Source organism: Rhea pennata, chromosome 7, assembly GCF_028389875.1.
Source record: "Rhea pennata isolate bPtePen1 chromosome 7, bPtePen1.pri, whole genome shotgun sequence".
Taxonomy (NCBI): domain Eukaryota; kingdom Metazoa; phylum Chordata; class Aves; order Rheiformes; family Rheidae; genus Rhea; species Rhea pennata.
The window spans coordinates 14,554,162-14,568,235 of NC_084669.1; the positions used below are offsets into that span (position 1 = coordinate 14,554,162).

Consider the following 14,074-nt stretch of genomic DNA (forward strand, 5'->3'; position numbering starts at 1 on the left):
CACAAACAGCTTATCTCAGGAAACTTGTCATTAATGTAGGTCAATATATCACTTGTCACCCACAGCACCTTCCCACTGAATAGCTCGACACGCTTTACAAACGGTGCCAAAATTCAGCCCAAACAAGATATTTCATGTTTTAGGGAAGCAAGAATTGAGGTACAAAAGGGCACAGATGCAGGAAGAGAAAGACACAGCTGGGGATGGCAGCCAGATCTGGCTCCCAGGGCCGCACTTAGGGCTACCAGGCAATCCTCTCCACCTCCCAAACCCCATCACAGCCTTACAAAATGCACCAAGGGAAAGCCTGTAGTGGCTGCAGGGGAGCTGCCGGCAGCGCCCGAGATAACTTGCCAGCCCTCCCCAACACGGGCCGCTCAGATGAGTTTCTGCTTCCAAGAGCAAAGATTTCATGTCACAAAGCTTTGTGTAAACACAAAAAGACACAAGCAGTTACAAGAAACTTAAGATTGCGGCTCTTTGGTAGCTGATTTAGCGCTGGATTCGGTTGTTCTGGTGTGGTCAGAATAAACTGGCAGTAGTGGCAGAAGAATTTGGTTTATTGTGGTTAGAGCTCCTCAGTTTACAAAAGATTTTATTTTTAAGAGGCAACAAAATAGTCTATGCAGCTAAAATGGACTTAATCAACAAATAATGGAAACATTTAAAGATAGCACTGCAGTTTTCCATACGCAATTGTGCATCTCTGGGGCTGAGGAGGAAAGGGTTGCTGGGCATTATTTCTGAGGTGGCTGCAAGAGAGAAAAGCAAATTCATACGTGCAGCTCAACCACCTATTGCAGGAAACTTTTTTGTGGCACCTCCAGTCAAAAGGCTGTGATTCACTACTCTAGCACAGTGTAGCAGGGCACTAAAGGAGAGCACAGGTCAGCTACACTTCCTCTAAGCTATGGATAACGTCTCCTTCGTGCGATGTCCTAAGGCTGCTCACCAGAGCAGTGTGGTCTGGGTGCGGCAGCACAGGGTGGGAGCCCGTCTGGTCCAGCACCACTCCCATCCAGCCTGTGTGGCCAGATTTTGTGAGACCACTTCCCCACATCTCAGTCCCACTAGCTGCAAGCGCAGGCTGAAGAACAGGAGTATCCACACAGTCCTGAACAAAGTGTTTTAAAACCCTTCCCAGGAAAACACCCTAGGTAATCACTGCACACACAGAGCCATATAACGGTGGCTGTGAAGGTGTTGTAGCTGGCATGGTTCAGTTTTGGAGTCAAGGGGCCCAAACACTGTTTCCAGCAGCTGGGATTTACCATCTCCTCTCTATGAGCCACAGATTAGGCAGCTGAGCTGCCCTGCCTCTTGCTGAGCCCAACTACAGCTTCCCACCTCCACCCTTCGTGAGAAGCTTGCTGCTCTTTGAGAAGCTGCCCCATGCCCCACGTCCTCCAGGAGAAGCTGTGCAAGGTACGTACGGAAATAAAATGGCAGAGCTGAATAGTTATGGGCTTCCCGGTAAGCGATCAGGTTGATCTCATGCTGCCGCTGCTGGGCCTGGAGACGATGCTTGGTGCGCCGGTGATGGCAGACGCAGCAGCAGCTCAGGATGATGATGATGGTCCACACCAGCCAGAACCCTGAGGACGTACCAGGGAGAGCAACATTAGCCACAGCGCGAGAGCCACGTCCTCCCCCAGGAAACCCCACGGACATGCTGGGGCAGATGCACAGAAAGCCCGGCTCTGAACCCCATGCTGCTCCAGAGGCAGAGAAGCGTGCCGCGCCAGGCGTCAACAGCGACAAACCTGTGTGGGACGCGGCTATGTGGAGAGCCTAGGAGGAACCAGGGAATTTTTTTTTTTTTTTTCAAATGTACTTTGGTATAATGTGGAACACATTTGATAGCAACAGCTCTAGAGGATAACAAAATAATATGGCGACAGGGCTAAGCTGTTCCAGCACCATCCATCCCATCCCTTGGTTACAGTATTTTCTAGCCAAAAGATCAGAGCAGAACTGTGAAGGGCATTGAACTTAACTCCCACAGCCATTTCGGTTTCAAAATAACAATCAAGAAACAAAAGGCGCTCTGCAGATCGACCACAGAAGAAGAGAAAACCCCAAGCACTATGTTTTGCTTTTGTTTGCACTTCTTTAATTTCTAGCCCAACTCTTTCATTGTTCCGTTTAACAAAATCGTACTCTTTTTACATAAACATCTCAAAATATTTTTAGAACTTATTTTTGTATCCAATGTCTTAAATGATCCAAAACTAAATCCAAACGCATCCCCCCCCCCACTCCAGAGTGCTCAAGAAACCTAACTTCTGCTCTGTTTGTGGTCACTGCTGGTTTCTGCGCCCTGTCATAGTAAGTATAATACTCACTAGAAGGGAATTTAAAACGAGCACTTTATCGATTAGATCCACTCCCTCTAAAATGTCAACCACCACCCCTTTTCCTTAAATCTCTCCTCACACTTGCATGCATTAGAAAAACACTGCAGAGACATATTTTGAAGAGCCACAGCGCTCGCTCCAGATCAGGATTTTATCTCATGCAATTACAGCCCATAGCTCTATCTGGCTCAGATGCATTTAAAACTTAATTCTTGCAGCTAAAAATACCAGGATAGTTCTCCCTTTATAAACACGTATGGCCTAGCAACTATTCCTCAGCAGATATCACAACACGAGTTTTCTTTCAGTAAGGCCTATGCCATCCTTTGTTACTCCCAAACACACAAAATAAAAAACTCCTAGTACGTCTCGGTGCTAAAGCCCATTTTCAACACGGTCATTCTAAACTGTGATATAAAACTGCTTTTTGCTTCCTAGTAAAAATCTTAAGTCCCAACTTTCCAATACCTTGACATCCCCTGAGTTGGAGCTGTTTTCTTGGCTAAGAGCTGGGTGGGGAAAGATGAATACCTTAGGAATTTCAAGAATGAGAGAAATATGCTCTGTTTTAGGACAAAGTGCAACCAACCCGTATCACTAACCACTGAGCCCTGCATTGTGCTGTCTGTAGGTGAACTGGATACGCTGAACTGTGCCTCCGAGTGCTTTCAACAGCCACTTGCACCTCCCCCTGTCGTAACCCAAATTCTCCATGTATTTTGGCAGAGCAAACTGAAGCACCAGTTCTCCCTCAGGTTGTGCAACCAATTTCCCTAACGGCCTGGATTTCGCCTTACGTTCAAATTATCAGAATCTGCTATCAAAGGAAGGTGTTGCGGGCTCCAATTTTTGCTCAGCATTTCAAGTGCCTGGGGGTCCTGTGCAGTTTTTCTGGCTAGTCTGCTTGGCTAGCTGTGAAGGACACAAGAAAGCACATGATCTTTGCTCTAGAGAAGTGAAGGAAGAAGTGTTTGAGATGCTCTCTTCACCTCCTTCAAATTGAGCCAAGAATCTACCAAAGCGCCTACCTCCCTCCAAACACCCCCAGTTCCTAGAGGTGAATATTTACGTAAAGTACAGGGATCAATCTAGTCAATGGTCAAAGCCATATATTTGCTATCACTGTCTCACAGTTTGGAGATTCCCACTGATAGATTTCATTCCTTGCTAAGAGAAGGTTCCATGGCTTTTGCAAGCTGCGGAAGCAACTACAAACTTCTCAAAACCCAACACTTGACCGCGCTCTGAAGCGGGCCTGCAGTTCATCTTTCAATACTTCTTATTGCCAAAGAGCAATCCATGACCATGAGCTAAAAAACAACGGAAAACTACACCCAGCTATTCCAGGGTTTTTAGCTACAGCTATGAAAACAGATGCTTTTTAACACATTTTATCACGTCCTTTCCCAAAGGCCCTAGATGTAATGGTAGCAAGCAGCACTTAGTTAGTTAAGACATCCTGGAGAACTGCCACTGTTAAGCAATCTCAGCTGCAGCAACCAAATTTTTCTGCAGGGAACAACTGCTCCCACCCAAGCCTGAATACAGAGGATTTAAGAAGTTATTTCTTTATAAATCTCCTCTACTCATTGCAAAGCAATCCCGAAGTGCTTTGCAGACAAAACGATACACAAGCTTGGAGCAGGGGTCACAGCAAGCTCAGCCATTCCTGGGAAAATGTGCGGCAACTCTGTAAACAGCAGGCAATAACAACATACAACACTTTAGGATAATAAATTAATGCTGGATCCTACTGAAACCACAGGTGGCATTTTAAGTAAACAGGCCATAATTTGCTGGCTTGCTCTCTGGCCGTGGTGCCAGGAACAACACCTCCGTTCTCAGGCAAAGGGTCTATGCACGCTCGCAACCGCAAGTGGACAAAATCTGGTGTTTTTCATGGGAATTTACAGAAAAAAAACCCACTAATACCATGTTACTGCCTGCTTTCGTTAACCACTGCCTGGTCCTAGAGCTTCTAGGAATTACCCAGCTCCTGGCTCAGCACAAGCCTGAGGAGCTGCCCAGATGGTCACAGCAGATCAGCAGCGTGAAACCCATGGCCCACCAGAGCCATTTCCCAGCCTTTGGCCTGGCTTCCCTCTTTAATGGATTTGCCGCTTCCTTGTCACACAACCGCCCGTATGCGCCATAGGGCTGAAAAACTTCCCCCTCGCACGGAGGGGGCCGGAGAAGCTGCGGGATGGGACATCCATGTGTGCCAGGGCGCGCAAAGGGCTGCCGGCCCAGCGCGTGCCAGCCTCGCCAGATGGAGCGGGTGCAGGGCTGGTTGCAAGGCCGGAGTGAGGGCCACGATGCCGGGTGTTGAGGGCCTCCATAAAAGGCTCGATAACTTGCCCCAGCCAGAAGTCTGGGTACGGCTGCAGTTTTGGCTGCAGAATATGAAAACTGTAAAAGCTTAGCGCGCACATAGTACAGTCATTTATTTGGAATCAAGCTATGGACGCAGGGCCAAGTGCAACTGTAAATATTATGTCTGAAAGCATTGGGGGAACAGTGAAGATGCCCAGGGCTGAGCTGTACGTTTGCACACCTGGAGGTGCCTGGCTTCAAGCTAGCAGCAGGGCGGTAAGCGGAGCAGAGCACTGGCCCAGGCACAGAGCAGCTCTTTTGGCAAGAGAGGAAGGAGGGGAATTTCAGATTCATCCAGAAACAACACCCTGCGGCGCACAGGAAACGCAGAGGGTGAATACACTAACGGTACAAGCTAACACCTGGTTCGTGGCAAAAGCAGGTACCGCCTCTGTCTCGCTCTGAAAATGGATGAGACATTCAAAGGCAACAGAATTTTGGCACTAAGTGACCTCTAAACGCCAAGTAAAATCAGGCTTCTATTTGCCTTCACTGTTCCCCAAACCCTTCCCAGTGCTCTTCAGCATGTGCCTCCTTCCCATATGGACGTGGGCTGGTTTTCTGTAGCGCTTTGGTGAGCTACCACTGCAGCCAGCGGAAGTGGGAGAGAAGGTTGGGAGGCATGGGGCTCCCTGAGCCAAGGCTATCACTAATTACGTACGATTTGAGAAAAATGCCCCGTCGGGCATTTCCCACTGCCAACCTGGCGCTGACCACCGGGAACAAAAGCTGACTGTAATTTGAGGGGCAGCATGACAGGCAGAAAGCAAACATGATCTTTGGAAAAACAACCACTGATGGACAGCACCGAGAGAAGCAATGCACCAGTTCATAGAGTCAAACATGCACCAGTGGACCATCAGATTTAAAGGCAATTTCAGGCTCTTTCTTGGTTTATGGAAGAGTCAGAAGTTGAAACACTCCCCACAGGCCAAAAAAGGCTGAGTTCTGAGAAACGCTGCTACATTTTATGTCAAATTCACTGGTGATGCCAATGGGTTGATAATGATGCAACCAAAGAGTGTTTATTGTATCAGACTCAGCCAAAGAGCTGAGTTTTGCCAAGAGACTTCCCTGCCAGAGTATCAGAAGCTTTCACAAAAAGAAAGAAAAAATGGAAAAGAAAACAACAAAGTACCACGAACCTGTTGCCCAGCATCAGGCAAGCTCAGAGGTAAGTGGTAACCTCTGCACGAAAGCCAAGCTGTGAGAGACCTGGGAACAGAATTGTCTCCCACGAGAGTCATATCCTCTCGCACATAAAGAAAGCGTCTGTGAGCGGGAAGGCTGCTAAGTTTACAGCTTCCTGGGGAAGAGGAGCGCTGTCAAAGGGGCAGTCACGGGAGACATTTCTACAAGTCGCGAAAGAATATGCCAGGCTAACTTTAAGCTTCAAGAAAAGCTTTCTGGGGCACTGACCATAGTTTCGTGTAGCTTAAGAATAATCAGAAAAACCCAGAGCATTCCTGAGTTAAGGGATATGTCCCCATGAAAAGGGGAGTGGGGGTAATTTTTTGTCTGACGACAAGAAGGACAAAGTGCGATGTTTGCTGCCTGGGATGTTTCCATCAGCAGTCCCATCAAGGGAAGCTCCTTTTATCCTGTGCAAAATGGAAAACATGTTTTCTGCAGCGTTCCAAGGGTAGGAACAGAGAAATCTGCCCTCAAGTTCACAGTAAACTTGGGCAAATGCCATTGCTCTATTGGCAGGAAGTCCCCTCAAAGCAAGCCAAGATATACTGCAAAGTGTTTTTGTGTCTGCCTGACAAGCTTTTGGGTAATAGCTCTGGCTTCACGAGAGCTGGTTCTAAACAGAAAGAGAAGTGGGGCAATTTCATTGACTAAAAAGCTATCTCCCAAATGGTGGCATCACAGTCAGTGATGGCAGGGAAAAGATTGTCTTTCGCAGGGCCAACACTATCATCAAAAGTAGGAGGTAGTTTTGATCAGTACCAAAACTTGGATGTTCTTGCATTTTACGGAGCATCTTTGGGCACAGACGGCATCATATCCTGACGTTTCAGACATGAGCCTGCACGAGTCAATGCTACCTCAAAAAAGTGAGATGAAGGATCCAGGCCATGGACCTATGAATGCTTTAAGAAAGAAACGTTGTCAAACGATCCTCTCCTGCCCCTGCTTCCACCTCTTCCAAACCCCATGTGGCCTCCTCCATTTCTCCTTGTACCAGGACAAAGCTATGCATCACTGTGCTATGAACCGGTCTTAGGAAGCGGAACCAGGTTGAAACAGAGTAGCAGGAAGAGTAAGATTGGGACTTTCAGTGACAACTTATGTCACTTCAAAAGTTGGTGGAACCGCAGCCCTGGCTTGGCTACACTGCAGGAAAAGGTTACTAAATATTTATAAAGTAAAATGGTGAGAAAAAGCTGAAGATGACATCTCTAGCTCTTTCTCACTTATTCCTGGATTGCTGATTCTGACAAGAGGAGACAGACATCAACTGCAGCTGGTTTCCAGTTTTCGTGATAGTGGTCAGTACACATGGTACACATGGTGCCTGGAGATAAGATGGAAAAAGATACGTTTCAGAAAAATTCTTTGCTTATCTTGCAGCAAGAGTCAACTTGAGACATAAGATCAGCAGACGCTGTTTTTAATGCCTCTCCTGGGGAGTGTGCCTCTAAAAGTAATTACTCCTGTGCTCCAGAAGAGACTTGAAGGAACCCAATCAACTCCAACTGAAGAGACTTGCCCTCCCCCAAGGTATCTATGTTGCCAAAATGCACACTGAGTATTGCTCTAGCAGAGACTGGATGGGGGCATCTAGCCTGAGGCCACCTCCAAGACACTTGGGAACACAATTTGGAGAACAGCCTACATTGATAGGCTAGATACTAAGCAAAGAGCTGGGTCAGATGAACAAAAGGCAGAAGATGAGATGGCACAAGCAAGCTCTCTTGCCTCTTCTTGATGTTCAACACACAGCAGATGGAAGTAGGCCAGACTGGTCAAGAGTCAGGATCTGCACAGTAAGACCAGATGCCAAGAAAGCTCACCGCCTTCTTTGGATTTATGAATCTTACTAAGACACATTAAAAATGGGCTAAGATGATTTTGCCACCTTGATTATGCTACAAAAAGTACAAGAAAACAAGGAAATAACTTCTCCTCTGGTCCTATTTATCATGATTTTATGCATATTTGTGACATTTGTTTCATCTGCCATACTTCTTCAATTAGACTTTGCAGTGGCAACCTCTCTGAAGAGCCAGCTGAGGGACAACAGAGCAGCAGGTGAAGAGTCTGAAACACCCAAGAAAGCAAGTGAACATAAGCAGGTAGGAGGCTGTTAGAGAGTCAAGGAACAGGGCAAATTGCTCTGGGAAAAAGGACACAGTTGTACTGAACGATAAGATAACAACGGGTAAGAAAGAAAAGATGAGACTAATGTGTTGACTGAGAGCTTTAGAGACTACAGCAAAGTCTTGGAAATGATTTCCTATTATAAAGCTGACCTGGAACATGTACATGCTATAGCATTTGCTGCAGAGCGTTAGCAACTAACCGGATCCCTGCCAAAATCTTCTGGCAACATGCTTTTTGGGGAAAAGAGCTGTCTAGAGATTCCAAAGGGAAGCGTGCAGAAGATTAGCTAAATGCACAAAATCAGCAAAAACATCATCTGTGCTGCCTGCAAACAGAACATCTTTTTCCTGTACAATCCTCCTAAGGCCCAAATGCTCAAGATCTTTTATTTGTTTGAGACAGAGAGGCTCAATACCACAGCTAAGGAATAAACGAGAAAAAAAAAAAAAACAACAGAAGTTGCCAGAATGAAGTAAAACGGAGGGTACAACTAGAAGTAAGTCTTGATGAGCAGCTGCTCATCACCGACTCTGCTTTGTTGCACAGGACCAAAACTACTCGATCAGCTAAGCCTGCTCGCTTTGCCAGGCTCCCGCTGAGATCATCCACGTACCATGACAGCTGCCTGTTTCCATGCTCTGCAGTTCTCCAAGCATGGCACACTACTCTTCCAGCCACATCATGCAAAGTATTTTCTACCTTCTTGCTTGCTGTTTTAAAAGCTTTGGAATTTCTCTGATCTCATGCTCATCCTCAACAGGCTCAAGAGACAAGGATGGATGTCACGCCATTGGGATTCGATTCTCAACTCATAGGCTTAAACGTGACAAAAGCCAGAACTTCTGAGTGTCAGTCCTTAACCTGCAAAAAGCATTAACGGCATTCTTCGATTACCTTCTCTCCTTTATTGTGAAAAGTGATATTTTGGAACATTTAAGTCATAAAACACCTGTTAGACCTGGACAAAGTCCAACATTAGAAAACTCCAGCAAATCACAAGCACATCATAATGGACCTGAACAGAAACGGTTAGTTAGCTAAATCTGGCGGCTGCTGCCATTCCCCAAGACCACTGTTTCCCCCATGGGCACTGGGAGCTCTCTGAGGAGCCCAAAGAACTTGTTAGCCTAAAAAGCACAACGAGCTCAACTACCATTGAAATAGGTGCCTCTCCACCCCTATGTGGGGAAATTCAACAGTAAAGCACTCCCCCCAATACACGCTTTTTAAAATCCCATTCCAAGAAAATAGAAAGACAACTTTATATTCATACAGCTGTATTATTCAACTTGTAAATAGCTTTATTATTTGGAAACACAGCACTAATTTTTTTTTTTTTTTTTTTTTTTTTTAGAAGAGACGGGTAGGAAATTTGAACCAAGCTGTTATCTAATTTTAAACACAGGCTGTCCACCTGCTTGGCATATCACATTCTCCATTCCTCCACTCCATCCTTTAGCAAAATACTACCTTGATTTTGCATCCTGTTCTCCTCTACCCTCAAGGACTGGTTCATAATTACGGCATGCCTTCTCCTTGCTGTCTAGAAATTTTCAGATCAGTCATTTTCAAAAACAAACTTCCCTCCAACTCTTAAAAGAGTAACAAGATCCTTTTTATAGGAAAGCCTCCCAGCGGTCACAAGGCAGGATCACATTTCAGAAGGCATGTCTAGGGAAGACGGACTAGTTCTCCTTTCCATTTCAAAGGCCACTCTCCTCTGCTGCTCCTCCCCACTAAGCTACAGTGGTAAATAAATAAAGGAATTAATTCAGCAGGACTAGCAAGAAGGCTTGCTTTCAGGCACACAAGAGTACTGGTGGTCCAAGAAGGTCAAGAAAAGCAGCAACTTCTCAAAAGCTGCTTTAGTACATGTATACACTGCTTAAAAAAATCAACATGTAGGACAAGCATGAAGCCATACTTAAAAGGTGTTGCTAATATAACTGCTCATTAACCAAAAAGTTATTATTAACTTTTAAAGAGCTAACCTATTCCCAAGCACGTGGGGCTGTTGTTTGCCGAACCATCACATCACTGCTCTTATGAAACCTATTTTCATATACCACCACTGCTGTTCACCTTGAAGATGTTAAGAGTGCTCCACCACATGTACATATCAAAGATATTCAACACTTCCTGCGACAAGAAACAAGTTCTGCGGCCATGGTCTTGCGCACTAGAATATGACCGTTCATTTAAAAAACCTCCTTGCCCCCTTCTAAAAAGGAAGGCCAGGAATCACAGTTTCTAACAGTCACAATGGCAAAGAAAGCTTTGAAAACATTAACAGACTGTAAATCAATGATGGGATTTTGCCTGAATTTGCAGAAAGCCTAGAAGAATAGAACTCATGTTTGTATTCTCTCCTCATCTCAGTGTGGCACATGATGCCCTCTGCAATGCAGAAGGAATGTGAATGAAGCCATTCCCCCCAGGACCTATTCAGTAGTGTGTGCCATTAATATGTTTGTTCCATGATCTCCATGACTTGTGTCCTTGCCCTAGAAAGAAGCCTGAAATAATATTCTCTTTTCCTGTAATAAAGTCTGTATTGCTTTTTTTTCTCCTCCCCTCTTTCCAAGAAGTTTTATGATGCAGTCAGGCACTGTCAAATATAAAAGTCTGTACCATACAAAGCATGCAATGACATTTCAGTAAAATGGCAGGGAGCTACTGTTCTGACCACTTTTTTTATATGTGATCCAATTAAGCCTCTCTTTCAAGATGTACAGATGTACATGGGAGAAATACAGTGACTATGCAACAGCTTCAGTGTGCAGCTGTACTCAACGCTCTTGCTGAATTTAGCTCCTGCTTGCCATAGAGTATATAAGCCCTTGGATACATGCCTCTTCCTGTACATTCCCACCCACACAAATCCAAAACAGGACTTGACCTTCCCCACTCTGCTATGCTTGTGCATCCCATAGAGTCTGAACAAACTCTAGCCGTTTTTCCGGGCAATGTTGCTGACTGCTCCGATCTGAACCAGACAGTCCAAGGAGGCCATGTGCTCACGTCTGCTTCTCAGCCTGCTGAGGTCCCTAGAGTTAGCCTGCAGGTCCTGAATATTTTCTTGAACTGCCTGGAGACACCTGAAAACAAAGCTGCTGTAAAAGGTCCACAAAATATTATCAATGGTCAAATCCTGCCATCAGGATCTACACAGCCAGACACTACACACTGACTCATGGTGCATCTTGAAGAAGCCTATTAAAGTCTTGTTTAATTTACAATCTCATCCTCCAAGCTCCACTAGTTACATTGAAAAGTAAAAGCACGTTTCCAGACTAAAGGATGAAGCCTGCCCTTGGATACAGGTTAACTGGCACTCTTTCTCTATGTGTATGTAATACATTTGCATGCACACATTACTTTGAGATAGCAAAACTGTTGGCCTAGCAGTGGGATAAAGTTGGTAGCACAGTTACGTAATAGCTACAAGATGCCACAGATGTGGTAAGAAATTAACCCCTGCCACACACACATTAGAGACTAGTGATATTGTGCAGAATACCACATGTGTCTGGAGTATAGCACTCCTTGCAGTACAACAACTTATCAGCAACAATATTCAAAATCTGTGGGAAAGGAAGACACCCTCAGGTCAGACACTACTCTAGAAGTCTGCCTTTCAGATTCAGCATTTCTTACTTTGCTATCCTTTCAGCTTTCCCTTTTTCCCTATACCTTTAACAGAGTCTTGCTGATCTGCTTTGACTGTCCTGCTGACCTGTAAAAAGACTTAGCAAGTATATTCATTTAGCCACTCACTAAAAACAAGGGAAGTTTTAAATCCCAGGTGATGAGGAAATGCCCAGAAGACAATAAGGGCTGCAATAGGCGACATATGTTCCTCACTGTATTCAGCTACTCTCAAACAAAACAAAATTCACCTAAGAAACTGTGCTCCAAGTAGAGTGCTTCCTGTAAGAGCATAAAGGTTCTTCCCCTCTTCCCTGGAGAGCACAGCTTTAATAAGATTAATCACATGTAAACTGTTGTTCTTGCAAACAAGTAAGATGAAACTAATTGAATTATTTCTCTGGTGGAGTATCAAACTCAGAGTTGTCCTTGTTGACATCTTTTCTTCAAGTGTTTTCCCCACTCATACACAATTTTATTTTGAGTTATCACAGTAATATTCCCCAAATCAATGAGAAGGCTGAACACCAAGTAACTTTCCAATAAATGCGTTAGGAAAATCCATTACTCCCCCAAATGGCATTCAATGCCAGCTCCAGCAACCCTACATCCCTTGTCGTATCAGGTCAACGCCAGTTTGCGTTGCAGTTAAATGCAATGGCAACGCACAACAAGGGCTGAATACAAATACCCCACGGGACACAAACCAGACTTGTAGTATGACAGCCATGCAGTTTAGGAAAGGAAGCCATGCAGAAAGGAAGGACTTACACCAGAGTTCATAGTAGTAGTTGCAACACTGGGACTGTCCACAACAGTGGCCCGTTTCACATATGTAACTTTGATTGTTGACACCCATGCAGGTTTCCTTGTCCTAAAATTAAACAGACACACTTTTTAAATGTTTTGTCAGTATCTTCTGTAAATATATTGTACCTTTTGTCCAAGCATCTTCAAGCAATTTGAAAAAACACAAGTTATGGTCCTGGAAAATTCTAAAATACATGGAGAGATTAAAATACAGCTCAGGATCACCGAAGACTGTCCACCACCATTCAGAAGAAACTCCCACATCTCCAAATCAAGAGCTGCACTGCTTTAGCAGCTAGACAGTGCTGCTCGCTTACCATCCCTTTCCTTTTCCATTAAAGTTACGATGCTCTGGGAGCCAGGCATTCTCTTAAAGAAGAGATGATGTTTGTTCCACGTTTTACACAATATTGCTGCATTACTGGGGCTGAATGCCAAGTGGAGGAAACGCATTCAAAAACAGAACATTGTAACCTGGGAAAAGGCTGCTTGGATTCATTTAGATCTAAATGATAATTACAGTATGTTCCTGCAAGATTCCAATCTAAAATCATTCCTTCATAATTAGCCATGTGTTTTATAAAAGATCAGCATTCCTGTAAAAATTCTTCCTGCAATAGTCTAGTACTCTAGGAGCAGAGCCAAATCAGCTGAACTTTGTCACTCAGCAGTTCTCAGGACACTTAAGAGATGGAAAGAAACTATGGTGTGAGCTCCCAATGAGCCGCACAACGCAGAACTGCTTCACAAGTGGCTGTATCTTCTTGCTTTGACTAGTCTGACAACATGGGTGGCAAAAAGTACAAAACAGGAGAAGAAAACAGAAACACTTTTATAGGTTGTAGTATATACCTCCTCTCATAGGTGTTGGAGCAACCTGGAAGATAGAAGACAGCACAGGATTTCTTAAAACAAACAGATCTTAAGAAAACACATTGATGTTGCAAGCAAACCTCTAACAAAGCCTAAAATTTTCACATAATTTCACTTAATTTTTCTTACCAATAAGGCAATGAGGATTCGGGGAAGTTTATATTGAAAGATGTATTGAAAGCATTCATTTTATAAGTACTACCTTTAAGGAACAAAAAGGCAGGAAGAGCAGTAAACCCAACCAGTAGGTTCTAGGCATGCTCTCTCTGCCTTAAATAAGCAGGCAATATTTCACCTTTCCTTAACACCCTCCTGGGTAAGTCTCAACTCCTGCTGAACTACACCGTTTCTGTATTTTACATTAGGTGCACCACTGCCACACTTCTTTCATGCCTCCGCGTAACCATTATAGGTGCAAAATACAACATCTACATTAAATTATGAACCTTTCACTGGATCACCTCTCCAAACAAACATGCAGGACAGCAGTTTCAATGCAGAAGAGCCCTGCACTAAGCACAGGAAAAAAAATCTACAAAGGTAAATCAAAAGCATAGACTGAGACAGTCTTAAAATAGCATTTGTTCAAATTTCATAGCCAAAACGATTGCCGTTTCAGAGGCTAAGTTTCCAAGACAGGAATTGCTATCGTTTTTGATTCAACACAGCTCACAGGTTATCAA

At 44.5% G+C, this 14,074-nt stretch overlaps 1 protein-coding gene across 9 annotated transcripts in view; it reads right to left on the minus strand.

The window, feature by feature from the left end:
• Positions 1-14,074, minus strand: part of WBP1L (WW domain binding protein 1 like) — a 57,465-nt gene that overhangs the window by 2,367 nt on the left and 41,024 nt on the right. For 7 of the 9 annotated variants that reach the window (XM_062580102.1, XM_062580101.1, XM_062580105.1 and 4 more), the window contains 2 exons: positions 12,480-12,582; positions 1,434-1,595 (listed from right to left, as the gene is read on the minus strand). In XM_062580102.1, the coding sequence (XP_062436086.1) occupies positions 1,434-1,595; positions 12,480-12,582 (265 nt within the window). The remainder of the gene's footprint in view (positions 1-1,433; positions 1,596-12,479; positions 12,583-14,074) is intronic. The other 2 variants (XM_062580103.1, XM_062580109.1) reach the window with 1 other exon arrangement.